The sequence below is a fragment of the Cryptomeria japonica genome, chromosome 1 (assembly GCF_030272615.1).
Source record: "Cryptomeria japonica chromosome 1, Sugi_1.0, whole genome shotgun sequence".
NCBI lineage: Eukaryota > Viridiplantae > Streptophyta > Pinopsida > Cupressales > Cupressaceae > Cryptomeria > Cryptomeria japonica.
In genome coordinates this window covers 612058809-612074638 of record NC_081405.1, presented here as the reverse complement: position 1 = coordinate 612074638, position 15830 = coordinate 612058809, and the positions used below count along the sequence as shown (strand labels likewise).

General features: G+C 38.6%; 1 protein-coding gene across 5 annotated transcripts in view; it reads right to left on the bottom strand.

Annotated features, from left to right (window-relative positions):
• LOC131049405 (uncharacterized) overlaps positions 1 to 15330 on the bottom strand; it is a 95150-nt gene extending 79820 nt beyond the window's left edge. For 2 of the 5 annotated variants that reach the window (XM_057983451.2, XM_057983453.2), the window contains exons 1-3: positions 14471 to 15328; positions 12483 to 12562; positions 11987 to 12047 (exon numbers count right to left, since the gene is read on the bottom strand). In XM_057983451.2, the coding sequence (XP_057839434.2) occupies positions 11987 to 12047; positions 12483 to 12562; positions 14471 to 15037 (708 nt within the window). In that variant the 5' untranslated portion in view covers positions 15038 to 15328. Of the gene's footprint in view, positions 1 to 11986; positions 12048 to 12482; positions 12563 to 14470 lie in introns of all 5 variants that reach the window. The other 3 variants (XM_059220188.1, XM_057983450.2, XM_057983452.2) reach the window with 3 other exon arrangements.
• Between the last annotated feature and the right edge of the window lie 500 nt (positions 15331 to 15830).

The window sequence follows — 15830 nt, the reverse complement described above, 5'->3', positions numbered from 1 at the left end:
CCTAGAGAGGAATGGAGTAACGTTTCCTTGACGTTTGAGGTGAATTGAAGTGGGAGAATGAAGGAATAAGCTCAAGGACAAGGATTTCGCTCCTAACCCTTCCAAAGGGTCCAAAGCGAAAATCCTAAAACTTATTCTATCTTCCAAAACCTGTGCCAAGGCAAGCCTAGACCAAGATGAGAGAAGTTGGGAGGTACCCCTAGGATTGCCCTTGGATGGATTTTGGCCACCAGAAATGAAGATTTAAGGCTAAATCAAGAATTTCGCTCCTGACCCTTCCAAAGGGTCCAGAGCGAAATTCCTTAAAGAACCTATTTTCTCCTTGTGTGAAGCCAAAACGTTGATTCCTATGGCATGCTTGAAGGAGGAGTAAGGTGTTCTTGTCTTTTGAAGTAAATTGGAATGAAGAAAATGAAGGATCGAGTCAAAATCAGGAATTTCGTTCTTGACCCTTCCAAAGGGTCCAAAGTGAAAATCTAATAGGGCATGTCCTTGGAGAGGATATTGAGCGAAACTTCATTTTAATGTCTTCTTGTTGATGATTTCAGGTAGGAAATGCTATGTTAGAATGAATCCATTATGTGTCCTTAATCACCTTTTGGTTGGTTTTGTAGATGGAAGAAGACCAGGGCAAGGATGGCCTCTTCCAGTCCATCATCAGCAAGGACGTTCCACATGCAAAAAGGGAGGACTCAAGGTGCTTTGAAGCATTGGAAGACTAGGGGTGTTCAAGGAGTTCAAGTTAGCCTCAAGACCTCATTCTACCACAAGATAACAAAGAAAGGCTTTGCCAGCACTTCAAGGCGAGATATGCTACTGGAGAAGGAAGACTTGACAATAAGGAAGCCTGGTCAAGCAAAGGAAGTACATCATTCATCATATCAAAGACAGGGGAGGATCAACCAAATCACAAGCATTAGGCAAGGTGGCATCCTAGTCATCATTCCTTCGGTCGGATTGGTCCACCTTAGCATGACCAGATTCAATGTACCTAATTCATTGGAGGCCGCACAAACTTCGGTGTACCTACCCCTGCTTCCTATTGGTCCTCACTCTTGGAATGTAATTTTCTCATTGGCTAGAGGAAGTTTGTTGTAACAAACCCTAATTAGGGTTTCTATCTTGTAATCCTAGCCATTGGTTCTAAGTCAATCAGAGTCGTCTGTTTGTAAAGGGTTCTCTATATAAAGCCCTGGCTCCTCATTTGTAAAGGTTAATAGTTAATAGTTAGTTAATGGTTAATAGTCAAAGAATAGGAAATAGTTAGAGAGAATAGTCAACAATTAGTAGCATTTTAGAGTAGAGTAGAAAGAGAAGGCAAAGATTGTTGCCAAGAGATTGTTGCAAAAGACATGTAAACTTCATTGAAGGAATGGTGAATTCTATGTGTCGATTCTACAATTTGCATGGTCTCTACTTCTCAAATTTAATTTCATGTTATTAGATGAATGGAAGAAATTTGTATGATCAATGGTGAAATTCGTATATCCATACTACTAGCGGTTTGTTGATTACAAACTTGCCTTGCGTAGTCAACTGAAATCATTCAGCTTAAGCCTAACTTCAATTATCGCTTCTTCATTGATATGCATCAACCTGACAGTGTCCATGCTTGTAGCGGTGATCTAAACATCATAAAGCTTTCCTCAAAAGATCGCACTAATCTTGTGGAGATGATCCTAGGATGTCAAAGCAAGACTTAGTTAGAATTTCATCAAAGGTCATTCATTGCTTTTACGTTCTTAGTGTTAGAAATAGATCTCGTTCCAACCCTTATCCTTTTTTCCTTTTTTCAAAATCAAGGGCCAGTGAAATTCCATGTTCCAGTGATATCCAAAGCAAATCAGACATTCAAGTCGTCGAAAGTAAGTCCCCTTGTGATTCCAGCATAATCGCATCATACCATAAGAGTTTATCCACAAGTAGAGAACCTACATACAAGAACCTTGGAGTTGCCTCGATTGATCCTTCGGCGAAATCTTCAACATTCGGGGAAACTTTGTTCAAGAGAGGATAAGGTACCTTTAGGTATTTTATTCTGTGTTTGCATGTGCATAAAAAACACATCAACAGGACCTCGCTTGGAAATTTCACGAAGATTTTCCTGGACAAAGAAAGGGGTAGACAAAATGTATGTTTTGCAAAACAATATTCCATGGAGGCATTTATAGATTGAAATACCATATTGCTTGTGTGCGTGGCCATGATGTCGACCCATGCATTGAAACAACAACTGAGGCCATACGCGAGTGCTATGTAATGGTTGAAGAAATTGAAAACAAAAAGAAGCAAAAGGAGGATCGTGCGGCCATTGGAAGTGCAACTATTGAACACAAGATGCCACTGAGAGGGGGGGTGAATCAATGGTTTCCAAATCTTTTCCCTTTTCTATCCTATGTGTATATACTGGTTAATGGATCTAACATAAAGCAGACATACCGGTTAGATGGGAGAATGACACAAATGCAACCACATAAAAGGGACATCTCATAACACCAGATGTACGAGGAAAACCCAAGATGGGAAAAACCTCAATGAGAAATGCTGCTAGAGACTACTGCTCCAATCCAGCCTCACAATGAAACACTTGGTTACAACATTTAGGGCACCAACCCAAGGAGCACCGAGCTCCAACTCAGTGATTACAAGATCATATAATAAATACAAAAGTAATCTCCTTGTTACAAAAGAACTTTGTAACTCTCATGCAAGTCTCTCCACCAGTTCTCCTCTATCCAATTCTCTGCCAGTTCTCTGCTCACCTCTCTATTGCAACCTTACCGGTTCAGCCTCTTCTTCTTCTTTACCGGTACTCTTCTTCTTGTCAGTTCTCTTCTATCACACTATTGCCAACCACCACCGGTCTTCTTCACTTTGTGAGTCTTTTGCTATCTGATCGCTACTGCTTCTTAGCTTACTGGTTCTTTATAGATTCTGACTCTACTCTTCTTTTCTCTGCAATCTTCTCTGCAGGATCAATCACTACCTGTGTACTTCACTGTCTGACTCAATGATAGTTTACCGGTCCCCTCACCCTCGCCAGTTGAACTCTTCTTATCGGTTTCTCTCTCAAGCACACAATCTCCTCTGTGATTGTCGATGGATTCTCTTCTGCTCTTTCACTCTCTATCTTTCATCACCCGGCCTACAGCATCATCAATCGTCTTCAATCATAAGTCGGCATATTTATCCTTGAGTTTTCTCGCAATGACCGACATTCAAACTTTTGGCTCGCTAGGGTTTCTTCATCGACCCCGAGGCAAATCAAATCCAATCAGATCTTCACCAGAGATCGGCCACCTGCAACAGATCAATCAGACTCCGCCAATCCTACTGCGTTTAGAACACGTTTGCCCTATTTGGCAAACACGGCACCTCCTTCGGTTGCACTTGTCAAACACCTATGAAGCGATCACGCAGATAGCTTCACCTACCCTGATCAACACCTAGACACTCGACCTCGATCATGAAGTCATCAAATCAGATCACTATCCTCTGATCAGTCTCAAGCCACACCCTTCTGCTCTCGACCCATGAAACACGCTATCGACATTAATGTCGGCCAGTCACCACCTACCTCACCGACAACACTTCACCGACCACCATATACATGACACCTATCTCCTACGTGTCATCATAGTCGGCATCCACCTCTGCTAAGTCTTTTGTGTCGGTCCAGACAAGATCACCGACCAACCACACAACCGGGTTCATCTACCGGTTCACAAACCCTGTCAGTTATACCCTAACCGGCCTGTCTTCAACCTTGCATTTTGCTTCTCTTCCGGTGGAACACCTAAACCGGTCAGCACACTTGCCAACCTACCTCATGCACATCTTCAATAGATGGGAGCCTTTACTTCTACACCTTGTCAGCTTTACCAGTAGCCACCTTGATGACACCATGTCATCAACCTTCAACAATCTCCATCTGTCTGTATCTGTGGCAAAACCTTTCTCCATCTTCAATCCGGTTGCACTCTTTGTCTGCAACTGCTCAACCTTGCCTTCTTCATCATTTGACCGGTTCTCCTATCAACTGGTTTGTCAAAGTGACAAACATATCCTTCCTTCTCTGTACCGGCAACTCATCATGTCTACCCAGCTGATCCGGTGCATATCTCTAATCTCATACACCTAAGGCAACTTAGTGTTTCACCAGTTGATTCAATGTGAGCCTTCAATCACCTACCATCTACTCTTTTGTCTTATCTCAAAGGACTATGATGCATTCCATGCATAATAGGAGATAAGCTCCACTTACCGGTGGGAATCAATCCTTGTCATCTGCATCCGGCATTGCACCGATATGGCTTCCATGTTTGAGCAGACACATCTTCAAACAGGCACATATGATCCGGTTGGGCACACTCTTTGTGAGTCTTCTCATCAACCTGTGATATCTTCTTCATTCGGTGACTGCATCTTTATCCGGTGGGAGTCCTGTTGTTTCACATCCAAACATCATATCGGTAGGAACTTCTGCATTAGCTCACCCTGCAGATCCACTTGTCGATTGGCAACAATGCACTGCCAACAAAACACACATACCGGTCTCCAGTCCATGTCTTCAACACAAGTCAACACTAACTTGTGTACCGGTGACTCCAATGATCATTATGCTGGATGACACTCTCTACCTTACCGGTGGCCTGCTAAGCTAGGTGACATCAAAGACACCACATCCGGTATGCCTTAATGACAACACTGCACATACATCTCCTATATCGGTTGCCATCCTCTACCGGTTGACATCAATGACAACACAATGCCAACAGGGACGGCTTTAGGTTGTGTTGGAGGGCCTTCTTCCATGCCTCCACATCGTCCCACTCACCATGCTACTGCTAGTGGTAGTGCTTCTTCTTTTGTAGGTGCTACTACTCATGTTCCTAGCACTGCCAGTGGTAGTGGGATTGGGAATGTTAGTGTTGGACCTAGAATTCGTAAATCTAGGTTGGATACCTTCTTTGTGCCTCGCACTACTCCTGGGTCCCAACAGTCGCTTGAGAGCATGGGTTGGAACAAGGAGGTCCATGATGCCGCTAAAATGGCAGATGGCAAGTTTTGGGTCTACGGCAGTGTTCCATTCTTTACAGCCAGGTGAATGTTTTATGTTTGATTGTTTTAATTTTTATACCTTGATTCTTCGTTTTATTTTTTCTTGTACATACTACATAGTACATACTTAACTTATCTCATTTAATTTATTTGTGACAGGTCTCCTTATTGGCAAGAAATGGTTGATGCCCTTACCATATGCGAGGCGGGGTTCAAAGCCCCTTCTGAGTCTGATTTGAGGGGACCCATTTTGACTCAATTGGTGAATGATGTGAAGAAGGAATTAGGTGAACAACGCTAGATATGGAGCACTAAAGGTTGCACCATCATGACTGATGGTTGGACGGATAGGAGAAATAGAACTCTCCTTAATTTTCTTCTTTCTTCCGTAGGTGATTGATTAATTTTAGTTTCATTTAGTCATTAACTTTTTATTTTTCATTTAATGATTTATTGAATGATCATTGATCTTGCTTTATTTTTTTATTTCAGGGGGCACCGTTTTCATCAAGTCCATGGATGCCTCCGCCCATCGCAAGAATGCCACCTACCTATGTGAGCAGATAGAGGAGGTGATTGATGACGTGGGTGAGGAGAATGTAGTACAGGTGGTGACTGACAACGCAGCAAATTATGTTGTTATAGGTAAACTTTTGATTACAAATTCAAACTAATTTTGTTTGCAAATTAATTACTATTTTGTAACTTCATTAATTACAATGCAACAAATTATGTTGCTGCAGGTAGACTATTGATGGAGAGGCACCCATCTATAGTTTGGACTCCATGTGCCGCCCATTGCATTGACCTCATGTTGGAGGATATTGGAAAACTCCTATGGGTCAAGAGATGTGTAGAAAGGGCGAGAAATGTGTGCAAATTTGTATATAATCATTCATGGGTGTTGGCTCTTATGAGACAATACACAGAGCAGAAGGAGTTAGCTCGTCCAGGAATCACAAGATTTGCCACAAACTTCATCACATTGCAGTCCATGCTTCGCTGTAAGTCAGCCTTGAGACGTATGATTGTTGGTGAGTAGTGGTCTTCCTCATCCTATGCTGCCACCCCTGCAGGGAAAGATATGGCAGACTGCATTTTTGATGAGCGAGACTTCTGGATCCCTTGTGATGAGATAATGAAGGTGATTTTTTTATAAATTCTACAATTTAACTTTTTGTTTTATAACTTATTCATCAAATTCTCTTATTTGCTCATTTTTCTAAATTACACAATATTTTCAATTTTACAGTTTGTTAAGCCCTTGGTGGTTTTGTTGCGAGTTGCGGATGGAGAAAGCCCACAATGGGCTAAATATATGAGGGCATGGATAGGGCGAAGGAGGGCATCAAATCCGTCTATGAAGGAGATGAGCGCAAGTATGGTCCCATTTGGGAGATCATTGATAGTGGCACCATCAGCTTCATAGGCCCATCCATGTAGTAGCCTATTATCTGAATCCAGCATTCCATTTTATCCCTACTTTCAAGGTTGATGTGGAGGTCCTTAATGGGCTATACTCAATCATGGAGAAGATGTCACCTGCTGGTTCTACTCAGACAGAGCTTATTCGAGAGCCATAGTTGTTCTCAAATGCACAAGGGGAGACCTTCTCTTGTCCTATCGCCATAGAAAGTAGGACAACTATGATGCCAAGTAAAAATAAATTGTAAGGCTTAATTTTAGTTTTATTGTATATTGTTAAATGAGTTTATGAGTGAGACTAATTTTATTGATTTTTCTCATTTCAAACTCAGATAATTGGTGAAGCTTTTTTGGCCCAATGACACCAAATATTCAGAAGTTGGCCATTCGCATCTTGAGCCAACCATGCAGTGCATCTAGTTGTGAGCGCAATTGGAGTATGTTTGAGCACATACACTCCAAGAGGCGCAATAGATTATCCATGGAGAAGATGAATGATCTCGTCTTTGTTCACTACAACCTCCGCCTGAGAATGAGAAAGAATGCATTAGCTGACATCTCTCCTATCATTCTAGATGAGGTTGATCCTGATGCAGAGTGGACCACTGAGATAGATCCTACTGCTATCTTTAGTGATGATGACACCGATTGGATCGACCAGGTAGATATAGAGGCTAAGGCTGTAGCCATGGCAGAAGAGCGGAGAGCACGAGCAGAGACAGGAGATTCAGAGGCACATACTGATAGTGACATAGATGTTCCTGATGTTGGTGAGCATGGCATGGTGTCACGGCTGCCGAATCATCCAAGACCTACCTTAGACGCCTTCGCAGGGGACCGGGGCCAGAGGGTGCACGCTCCTCTGAGCCATAGGCTTGTAGTTGTATTTACCTTTGGTATTTGTATGGAACATTTGATGATGATCATATGATGACATGGATTTTTTATTTCATGAGTTTTGTACTATTGTATACATTTGACAATATTTATATATCTATGTTTGTTATTTCCTTCAGCTACAATTTGTGTTTATGCTTATGTGATTGATGTATACTTGTGTATGTAATCAAATGAGCCGAGTTTGATGATGTTATTGTGTCCTTAAGGTGTATTCAATAAAGGGTGCATGAAACAAGTTTTAAATCTTTAAAAATCTCTAAATTTCTTGAGTTTTTCACTTTCCCGAGTCCAGCCGAGTCTGACACCGAGTCCCGAGTCCGAGTCCGAGTCCGAGTCCAAGTCCGAGCCGAGTTCGAGTCCCGTTTCTTTGATAACCTCATCAAAATGCAAGATTCCGATGGCTAAAATGTTTGGAGAAGATTAGTGAGGTCTTGGCACTTCCCAAACAGCAAACAAACTGCCCAACAGCTAGGTGTTTCACCCTATCATTTCTTACGCCTCTTCTGCAACATTATACTCCTATACTATGTTCAATGTTGTATGGACAGTATAAATAGGATATTTCACTTCAGCACTCAGCACGGCCTGCAATGGAGTATTAAGGCCACCAAATAAACAGTAAATATTACTCTAACAAAATGGATTTGTACAGCCAGGTCTCAAGGGTATACCCAGCCAAATCTCCTCCTCAAATTGCCTCAAACACACATAAATAAAAACTCTAGTAACTAAAAAGCATTTGCACCATAAATTTGCAATTCAAAACACTGCAAAAATCTTCATCTCACCAACCCAAAATATAAAACTTCGATTTGAAGCACAATGGTGATATTTGCATGAAATCACTCAGCTAGCTAAGAGGATTTTCATCCCCAAAACCAGTAAATCTATGAGATTTTTCATCTTCAAGAAGATTTGGAAGAACTTTGGTTCATTCTAGTAGCATAGCAATATCATTCACAAGTCTAAACTCTCAAATGAGCCCTCAACCTCCTTTTATAACTTTTTTGGAGGGAAATAACCAATTTTTAAATATAATTTGTTTTTCCTTCACAAAGACCTTTTAAGAGAATTAATATAATTTTTCATGTGCAAAGTCCCCCAAGCCTAGGCATCCAACTTAAACACATCTTAACACCTTTTTAATGAACTATTACACTAAATTGTCCCTTTATTATTTTTAACATTAGACAGCTTAAACGAATAATTAATTAATAACTCAACAATTAACCCAAGTTGCGGAAAGCATAAAATGACATAGAAATCAAAATCTGATCATACCAATATGATACTGAAGACTCAAGACGATGATCAAAGGTAACTGAGTGACTTATTAGAAATAGCCTGCTACTCGAAGAAGTTTAAAGAGCCCCCAAAAGATTGGAAATGGATTCCAAAAACATCACTAGGCTCACCAAGGCCAACTAGTTCACTGTCAACAACAACTTTGCAATACTGAACCTGTGCTCTCCAAGAACTTTGGAGACCCCCCTTGTTCACCAGTTAGCTTCCAAAAGAACTTAAAAACTAGGCTTATTGTTCACAAATCACTTTTGCTGAAAAAAGTGTCATTACAATTCTTGTTGTACTTTTCCTCTCTAAGCAACTTAAATCACACTGGACTGGCTAAGCCATTGGAAAAGTACAGGAACTTTAGCCTTGGAATACATTTTCTACTCATTGCCATCTTTGCTTTAAGTAGCCATTCGAATTTCTTTCCTTTGTAGCATTGTCACTCTCATTTGTTTTGCTTACATGGAGAGATGAAGAGACTTTGTAAACTGTCAAATCCCCTTGTTCTCACCTTCCAGCCTTCATTGATTGATCATCCTCTATTCCACTCTAGGGCCTTCAACACCAAAATCTTGATTCATCATATTTTGCCATTCTTTATACATGCTCCTTTAATGCTAACACTTAAAGAGCTTGATTGCCTTTATTCATCCACTTGAAATATCCCAAACACAGATATTGCTTCAAATCTGATATGGGTTTTCGTTTTTACTCATATTTTTGTTTCATCATAATATAATATTGTGACATGCAAACATGCAAGATCAACAATATAGATTTTCAAGGAAATCAATCAATGTAATACAGAGAATCTAAATAAGCCAATAATATTCTTTGATATAAAAAAGTATTATTGTTTACAAACACATGCTGCTGTTACAAATCAAAAGATGCCTAATGCCATCAAGTAACACATACTCGGAATGCCTCCATACATAAAATAACAAACCCTCTGAAAATCTGCAAGATAGATCATCAAATCTCCATGAAAACTGATCAATGATGTACAACTATGAATCCTAAGATGAATTCACCAAGTGGGCTGATCTGGGTTTCCGTCCAAATAGCCAAAACCTCTAGGGTTTTCATCCTAGGGTTTACTGAACCTGCAAGCTAAAGCTCTCAAGCTCTCAAGAAAGTTTCTTTGAAAATAACAACTCAAGAATGAATCCTCATTGCACTTTTTCCTCCTTTAATAATATTTTTCCCTTTCGAGAGTAATAATTTATTTTATTTCTCTTTTAATTTACTTTTCCCCTCAAAAGTGTCTTTACTTTATAATTTGTCATTGACATTATTATAAAGTCACTTTATAAAATAAAGTATGTCCAACCGCTAATTAATTAAATTTAAATAATCCCATAGGACTTAGGACTATTTAACATTTAAATAATTAATTATCACTTGAAGAAAAGGGGACATTACACATTTCCCCTCTGTTGAGCTATCCCCAAACACTGTTAGCTTAGACCAAGACTTGACAACTTGGCAATTCGACAAGAAGGACAGCAAGAGTGACATAATTATTGACTACAATGTTGACTGAAGGCGAAGTTCTATAGCAGTGCTAATTTTGGCACAAACAAGATTCAGAATAGCATTGGGTCACTTAATATTGTTCACTTTCCATATCTACAAGTAGAATGGCCTGCCCTTATGGGGATACCAATGACACCTCAGTTCCTCATCCATAGGGACTATCTAACCACGTATGTGTCAAAACTCTTCTACCTTCTGCTCTATATAATAATAAAAATATTTGAGATCAGTTTCAAATTTATGTAAAAATTCATTTCAAAGTCTGAACATTGCAAATAAATAAATGTACAGGGTAAATTTATTATCATAAAATGCTCTGAATGTTTATAGCTTTATCACTTCATTAATTGAATGTCATCCATACATGAACCCTACAATGAATGGAGTTGAAATGGTACATCCAAATCAATGCCGGTAATATGTGTATATATAATTCAAAATATTTGGGGAAACCACACATTAGCAATTCCCCCATATGATAGATCTAGATATATCCTTGAAATGAGTTCATTCGTAGTCTTGGTGGCTGTCTAGTGCCCCCTAGAAACTTGCGTTTGCTATCAGTCTTGGTGATCACTTAATGCCCTACAAAGAATCCACCAGCCTTGATGATTGCCCAGCATCCTACAAGGAGTGCAACCTATGGTTTGAACTCCATACAGGTTAAAAAGCTTTCTTGATTAGAAAATAATTCATAATACAAGTAGGATGGATATGAAAGAGTTGATTAGGGAGATGAATTAATGTGCACAATTCCCATAAATTGTCAGTGACAAATATCAAACGGTGCTTATCCATGATAAGTTTCATATTGGTCATAACCCAGTCCTTAACTTGGTAGTTCAATAAGACATTTGTGTATTTTATCCTAAGGCTAAGGTAACATACATCACAAGCAAAATATTATTTACGTTTGTCCACCATGAATTTGTAAACACTTGATTTGATTGAAAATCATATTTGCACTATATTCAAGTTGCAGCCTCTTTAGAACAAGGAAAGAAAATGTGTATTGATATATAAATTAAAGGGTGACTAGGATGGTCTTGATTCTTCTTTCTGACACTGAAGCCTTCTAATGGTGCATTGCAAGAGAATCCAGGTTACAAAAAACTCAAGAGGCCATCTCAACAATCACAGATGAACTTTGGTAATTTCAGTATTCTTGAAATATTTCAGTTGTCTCCAACAAGGAGGTGAAATTCAGTCTCCAAACAAGAAGTTCAAGGATAGTTGTAAATAAAAATGTCTATGGTTAAATCACAAAAGGAGATTTAAGGTTGGCAAGGAAATTGGTCCTATGAAATGATTGAGTATAGCATTCAGGGATGCATGCTCTTTTCTCGCCAAAGCTAAGTACTCATAAGAATCATTCAACATATATTCAAGGCAAAAAAACATTCAATGGTATACTAGCATTAAGGTAGCGTCCACCTTTTGTCAGATCCATTGTAAAACAAGGATGGCTGAGGTTTAGCCTTTTTTTGTAATAATTCTCCATATAACATTTAGATATATATAAAATTATGGTTCTTTTATCTTTCTGCAGATTGTAAATACAATCAGTTAAATGTAAATCTTGGAGTAGGCAAAATTATTGTAGAGGCATAATGATTCTTTTTTGTTATCACAGATGTTAACATGTTAATTAGAGACTGATGTAGCCATGCTAAAAACCAGATTTTGACATATATGAAACTTTGGTTGAGAATTAACAATATTGGAATTCCTTTTTTTCAAGCATGTAGAAGTATAGATCTTTCCAAACCTCTAAGAAAGAAAGCTTGAGTTCATTTGAAGGTTTGATCACCACGCTTAATACTTCTGATCTGGATTCAACCAGCAGATGACAGAAATATGATTGTAAGAGATAGTCTCCAAAAATAAGATACTCTAAGCTTGAATCAAGCATATAAAACCTGCCTTTTATGTTAAAATAATTGTCCGTTCTTAATACTATTCTTAAATTCCTGTGAAATAAAAAGTACGTTTTAATGCCCATTCAGGCCTTGGCAAAAACAATAGCTGAAAGAGGAATAAAAATAAATAATATAGACATCTTAAACAACTTTTAATAGCATTTCCACAACGTTTACATGAATTAAATGCATCAATCAAAGAAGAAATCATTACAAACAAAAAATACCAAATGAACATTGTATATTAGTAAAGTTCAACCCAGCGGCAATTAATTGTTGGAAAGAGTTAAAAAACTTAAGCATTTAACTTTAAGTAATGATCATTTTACAGAATATTAAGGTTACCTATCAGGTGACGCAAACCGAGCAGCAAAAGTCTTGGGCTTTGCCCTTTCACCATATAAGGATGAGCCTGCAGAGTAATCCTGGCAGTATAATTATAGATAAGCCCATCTTGTTTTAAAACTACTAAAATTGTTCAAATGTATCTTGCATTAGTGGTCTATCGTTTATTATTTTTGTTTGCACTGAAGGCATTGCTGCTGAAAGTAGTGAAGGATTACCAATCACTATGGCAAAGCCAAATATATCCCAGTATCCTAGATTGTGATCAAGATCAAGCTTTCACACAGCCTACATTACTGAAGAAGCACATCATAACAACATAATGAATTAAAATGGTAATACCCTGGGAATTGAATCAATAAGCAACATGAGGCGATTTGTGGTAAACTAGTAGTGCATGAACTCTGTGCCTGTTCTAGTTGTGAGCATACTTCATTTCCTGTGAATTTGAGATAAAACTGACCAACCAATCAAATCCAGAGTAATATCATCCAACCACAAGGAAGTTAATTGCAAACCAAAATCTGGTCAAACTAGATGGTGGGCAAAGAATTTTCTTGTATTTAGAATGAAACATAATTATGGGATTTACAGAGCTTATTCAAAGATAATTATATCCATCAAAGACAGATTTACAGCAAGAAATGAATGAATCTGATATTCTTTGAAGTTAATATGTTGCGTCCTTTATCAATAAAGAAAACAAATGAAGCTGAAACGACACATGAAATTCTCCACTGAAGCTCTAACCCTGCATTTTTTGTAATGTGGAGGAAATGCACTCATGGCACATGCACTTACGTCATTTTTAAAAATTTATGTTACCAAATTCATTGAATAACAAAGTTGCTCTAAGCAGTGCTAGGATATGTAATGACACCATGCAGATGGAACATGGGCTAAGCCCAATAAGGCAGATATATTTTGTTTTCCACCAGATTAAGCCCACTTTATCTATTAATCTATTTCAGATTTTGATGTTGTTAGGAAGAGAAGCAACAACATTATCTATTATATTTCATTATAACATTTTGGTTAAGAAAAATTCAACGTAGGAGTGTACGAACAGGATCGCTCAGAGGTAACACCCTACTTAATTTCTCTGTTTTTCATTAAGTAGAATTTGACAAGTATTTCCATTTACAGCATAACTTCAATATGATATGGCATAATGCACCTGTAATTAGGTTCTGGTTAAGATGTGGCACTGATTAGCAACGACCACAGTTCAAAAATCAAGAGGTGTCCCCCTGGTGTCAAGTGATCTCTGTGTGAATGTGGCTTGGTTGATGTGTCTGAGGAGTTGGCTTGTGATGAATCCTTAATCTGAGGAGTGACTGTATTCTCGTCTAAAAAAAGAATTCTGTACCATGATGAAGATTTTTAAAAGTATAACGGGATGTAGCCTTTTATATGTTAAAAAACAGGGCTGTGGTATAGTGGTTGGGACTGCGTTCAAACCTAAGCGGGCATAGCGTCCCATGTCTGTGGGTGTGAGGGAAGGAGTTAGACCCTAACAGTTAGCAAAAAGTCATCCAACCCAGAAAACCCCTTGATCTACAGTTCACATTAGAAAAGGTGAAAAACATTACTGAGCAGATGAGCATTAAATTTTGACTCTGAAGCTCCCAAAAGTATTAATTAAACACGCATCTCAGATTCTACCTTTTAGTATAGATACATACACAGAGCTAAAAGTTCAAGGAATGTAAACACAAAACATGACAATTTAAAGCCAACGGATTGTGGTTAACCGTAACAGGGCATATTTGAAAGAGTGTCATTTAGCTAAAAATCCCCTGCCTCAATATGATGGGCCACAAGTCCACAGGTTAGTTGTCTGACAAATATAGAGTAGGGTGACCTAAGTTCAAAAATTCCACGAATGTTGTCTTAGTTCACAGTTCACACCACATTAAGGCATAACACCCAAGAATAACAACTAGAAGGAAAAAATGGCAATTTAGGATCGGTACAGATGCTTTTACCTCGGGCTCCATGATATCATCAAAATCAGGAGGAACGCGCAAAGAAAAGCCATTTCCTCTGAACCGATACCATGACTGTGTATTGAGAAGCCCAGAAAAAATGCTTTTCTTGGGCACAGATTTCTTTGTAGAATCCACAGTACTAGATTTTTCAGGCTCCTTCTGTGATAAATTGGCGTTTCTCTTTTCTGCAGTTTCAACAGCAATTGAATGCTTGCTTGTTAAAAACAGTGCAAGAATTACAGCCACTGTTAGCAACCGTCTCTTTGAGCACAAGAAACTACACATGCCCTCAAGCTCAGGGGATTTAGCTAGCAATGATTGATTTATTACTATTTCATCCCATTCATCTACACGGCCTTTGTTTTGCAATGCTTTTATGATAGGGTATTTAGCAGTTCGTGGTCTACTTCGTTTTGTATTCCCCATTACGCTTAATTTGGAGGTGTTGTATACCCAAATAGAAAACCCATTTCTGTATTTCCCAATAAGGTTGTTGATGAGTGGAATTGGAGAATTTAAGCTCAGTGCCAATGTGGGTGGGCTTAAAATTAATGCAGCCGCCATTTTGTTTTCTTTAACTCTACAAATAAAAGAAAGAGATAAGGGCACGCCGTCGAGCCTCTTCCCCAGGATTATTGTTGAATGGAAGTTGCATATTCTGCTGCGAAAGCCGAGAGTATCATAGTTGGCCTCCTTTAACTTGCCCTGAGTGTCAGATACGGCTTATTGGAGAGGATTGGAAATCAAAGAAACTGAGTTTCCATTCCACTTGTGCTGATAAAAAATTTGTGAGCTTAATTTTGAAGTTGCAATCGTTGTGCTGCCTATTAATTATATTTTTTATTAAACATTTTTTTTTTAAATTGAAGGGGAGATATGATAGAAGATATACTACGAGCGGGAGAGAGAGGGAGAGAGATGGATGGATGGACAGAGATATTTCTAGAGATAGAGGCATAGAAACAAAGATAGAGGTAGAGATATCTAGGAAGAGAAAGAGAGATAGAAATATATGGGAAGATAAAGGGGAAGAGATGAAGATAGAGGGATAGATAAGGGGATACAGAGGGAGCAAGGGAAGGAAATATGGTAGAGATAACGTAGAGGTGGGGAGAGAGGGACTCTTACCTACATCCTATTAATCAGCTTAAAAATATAGAAGAAAAGATAATAAAATTTTAAACAATGTAGATTCAACAAAATTTGTGTTCATTTATATTGTAAATAAAATTATTGTAATGTCCATTAATGGGTCCCGGAGGGCTAATCCCCTTTCAGAATCAGCGAAAGAAGAGACCAAATGGGAACCACCTACTAAGGACTGGATTAAAATAAACTTTGATGGGGCTTCTAGGGG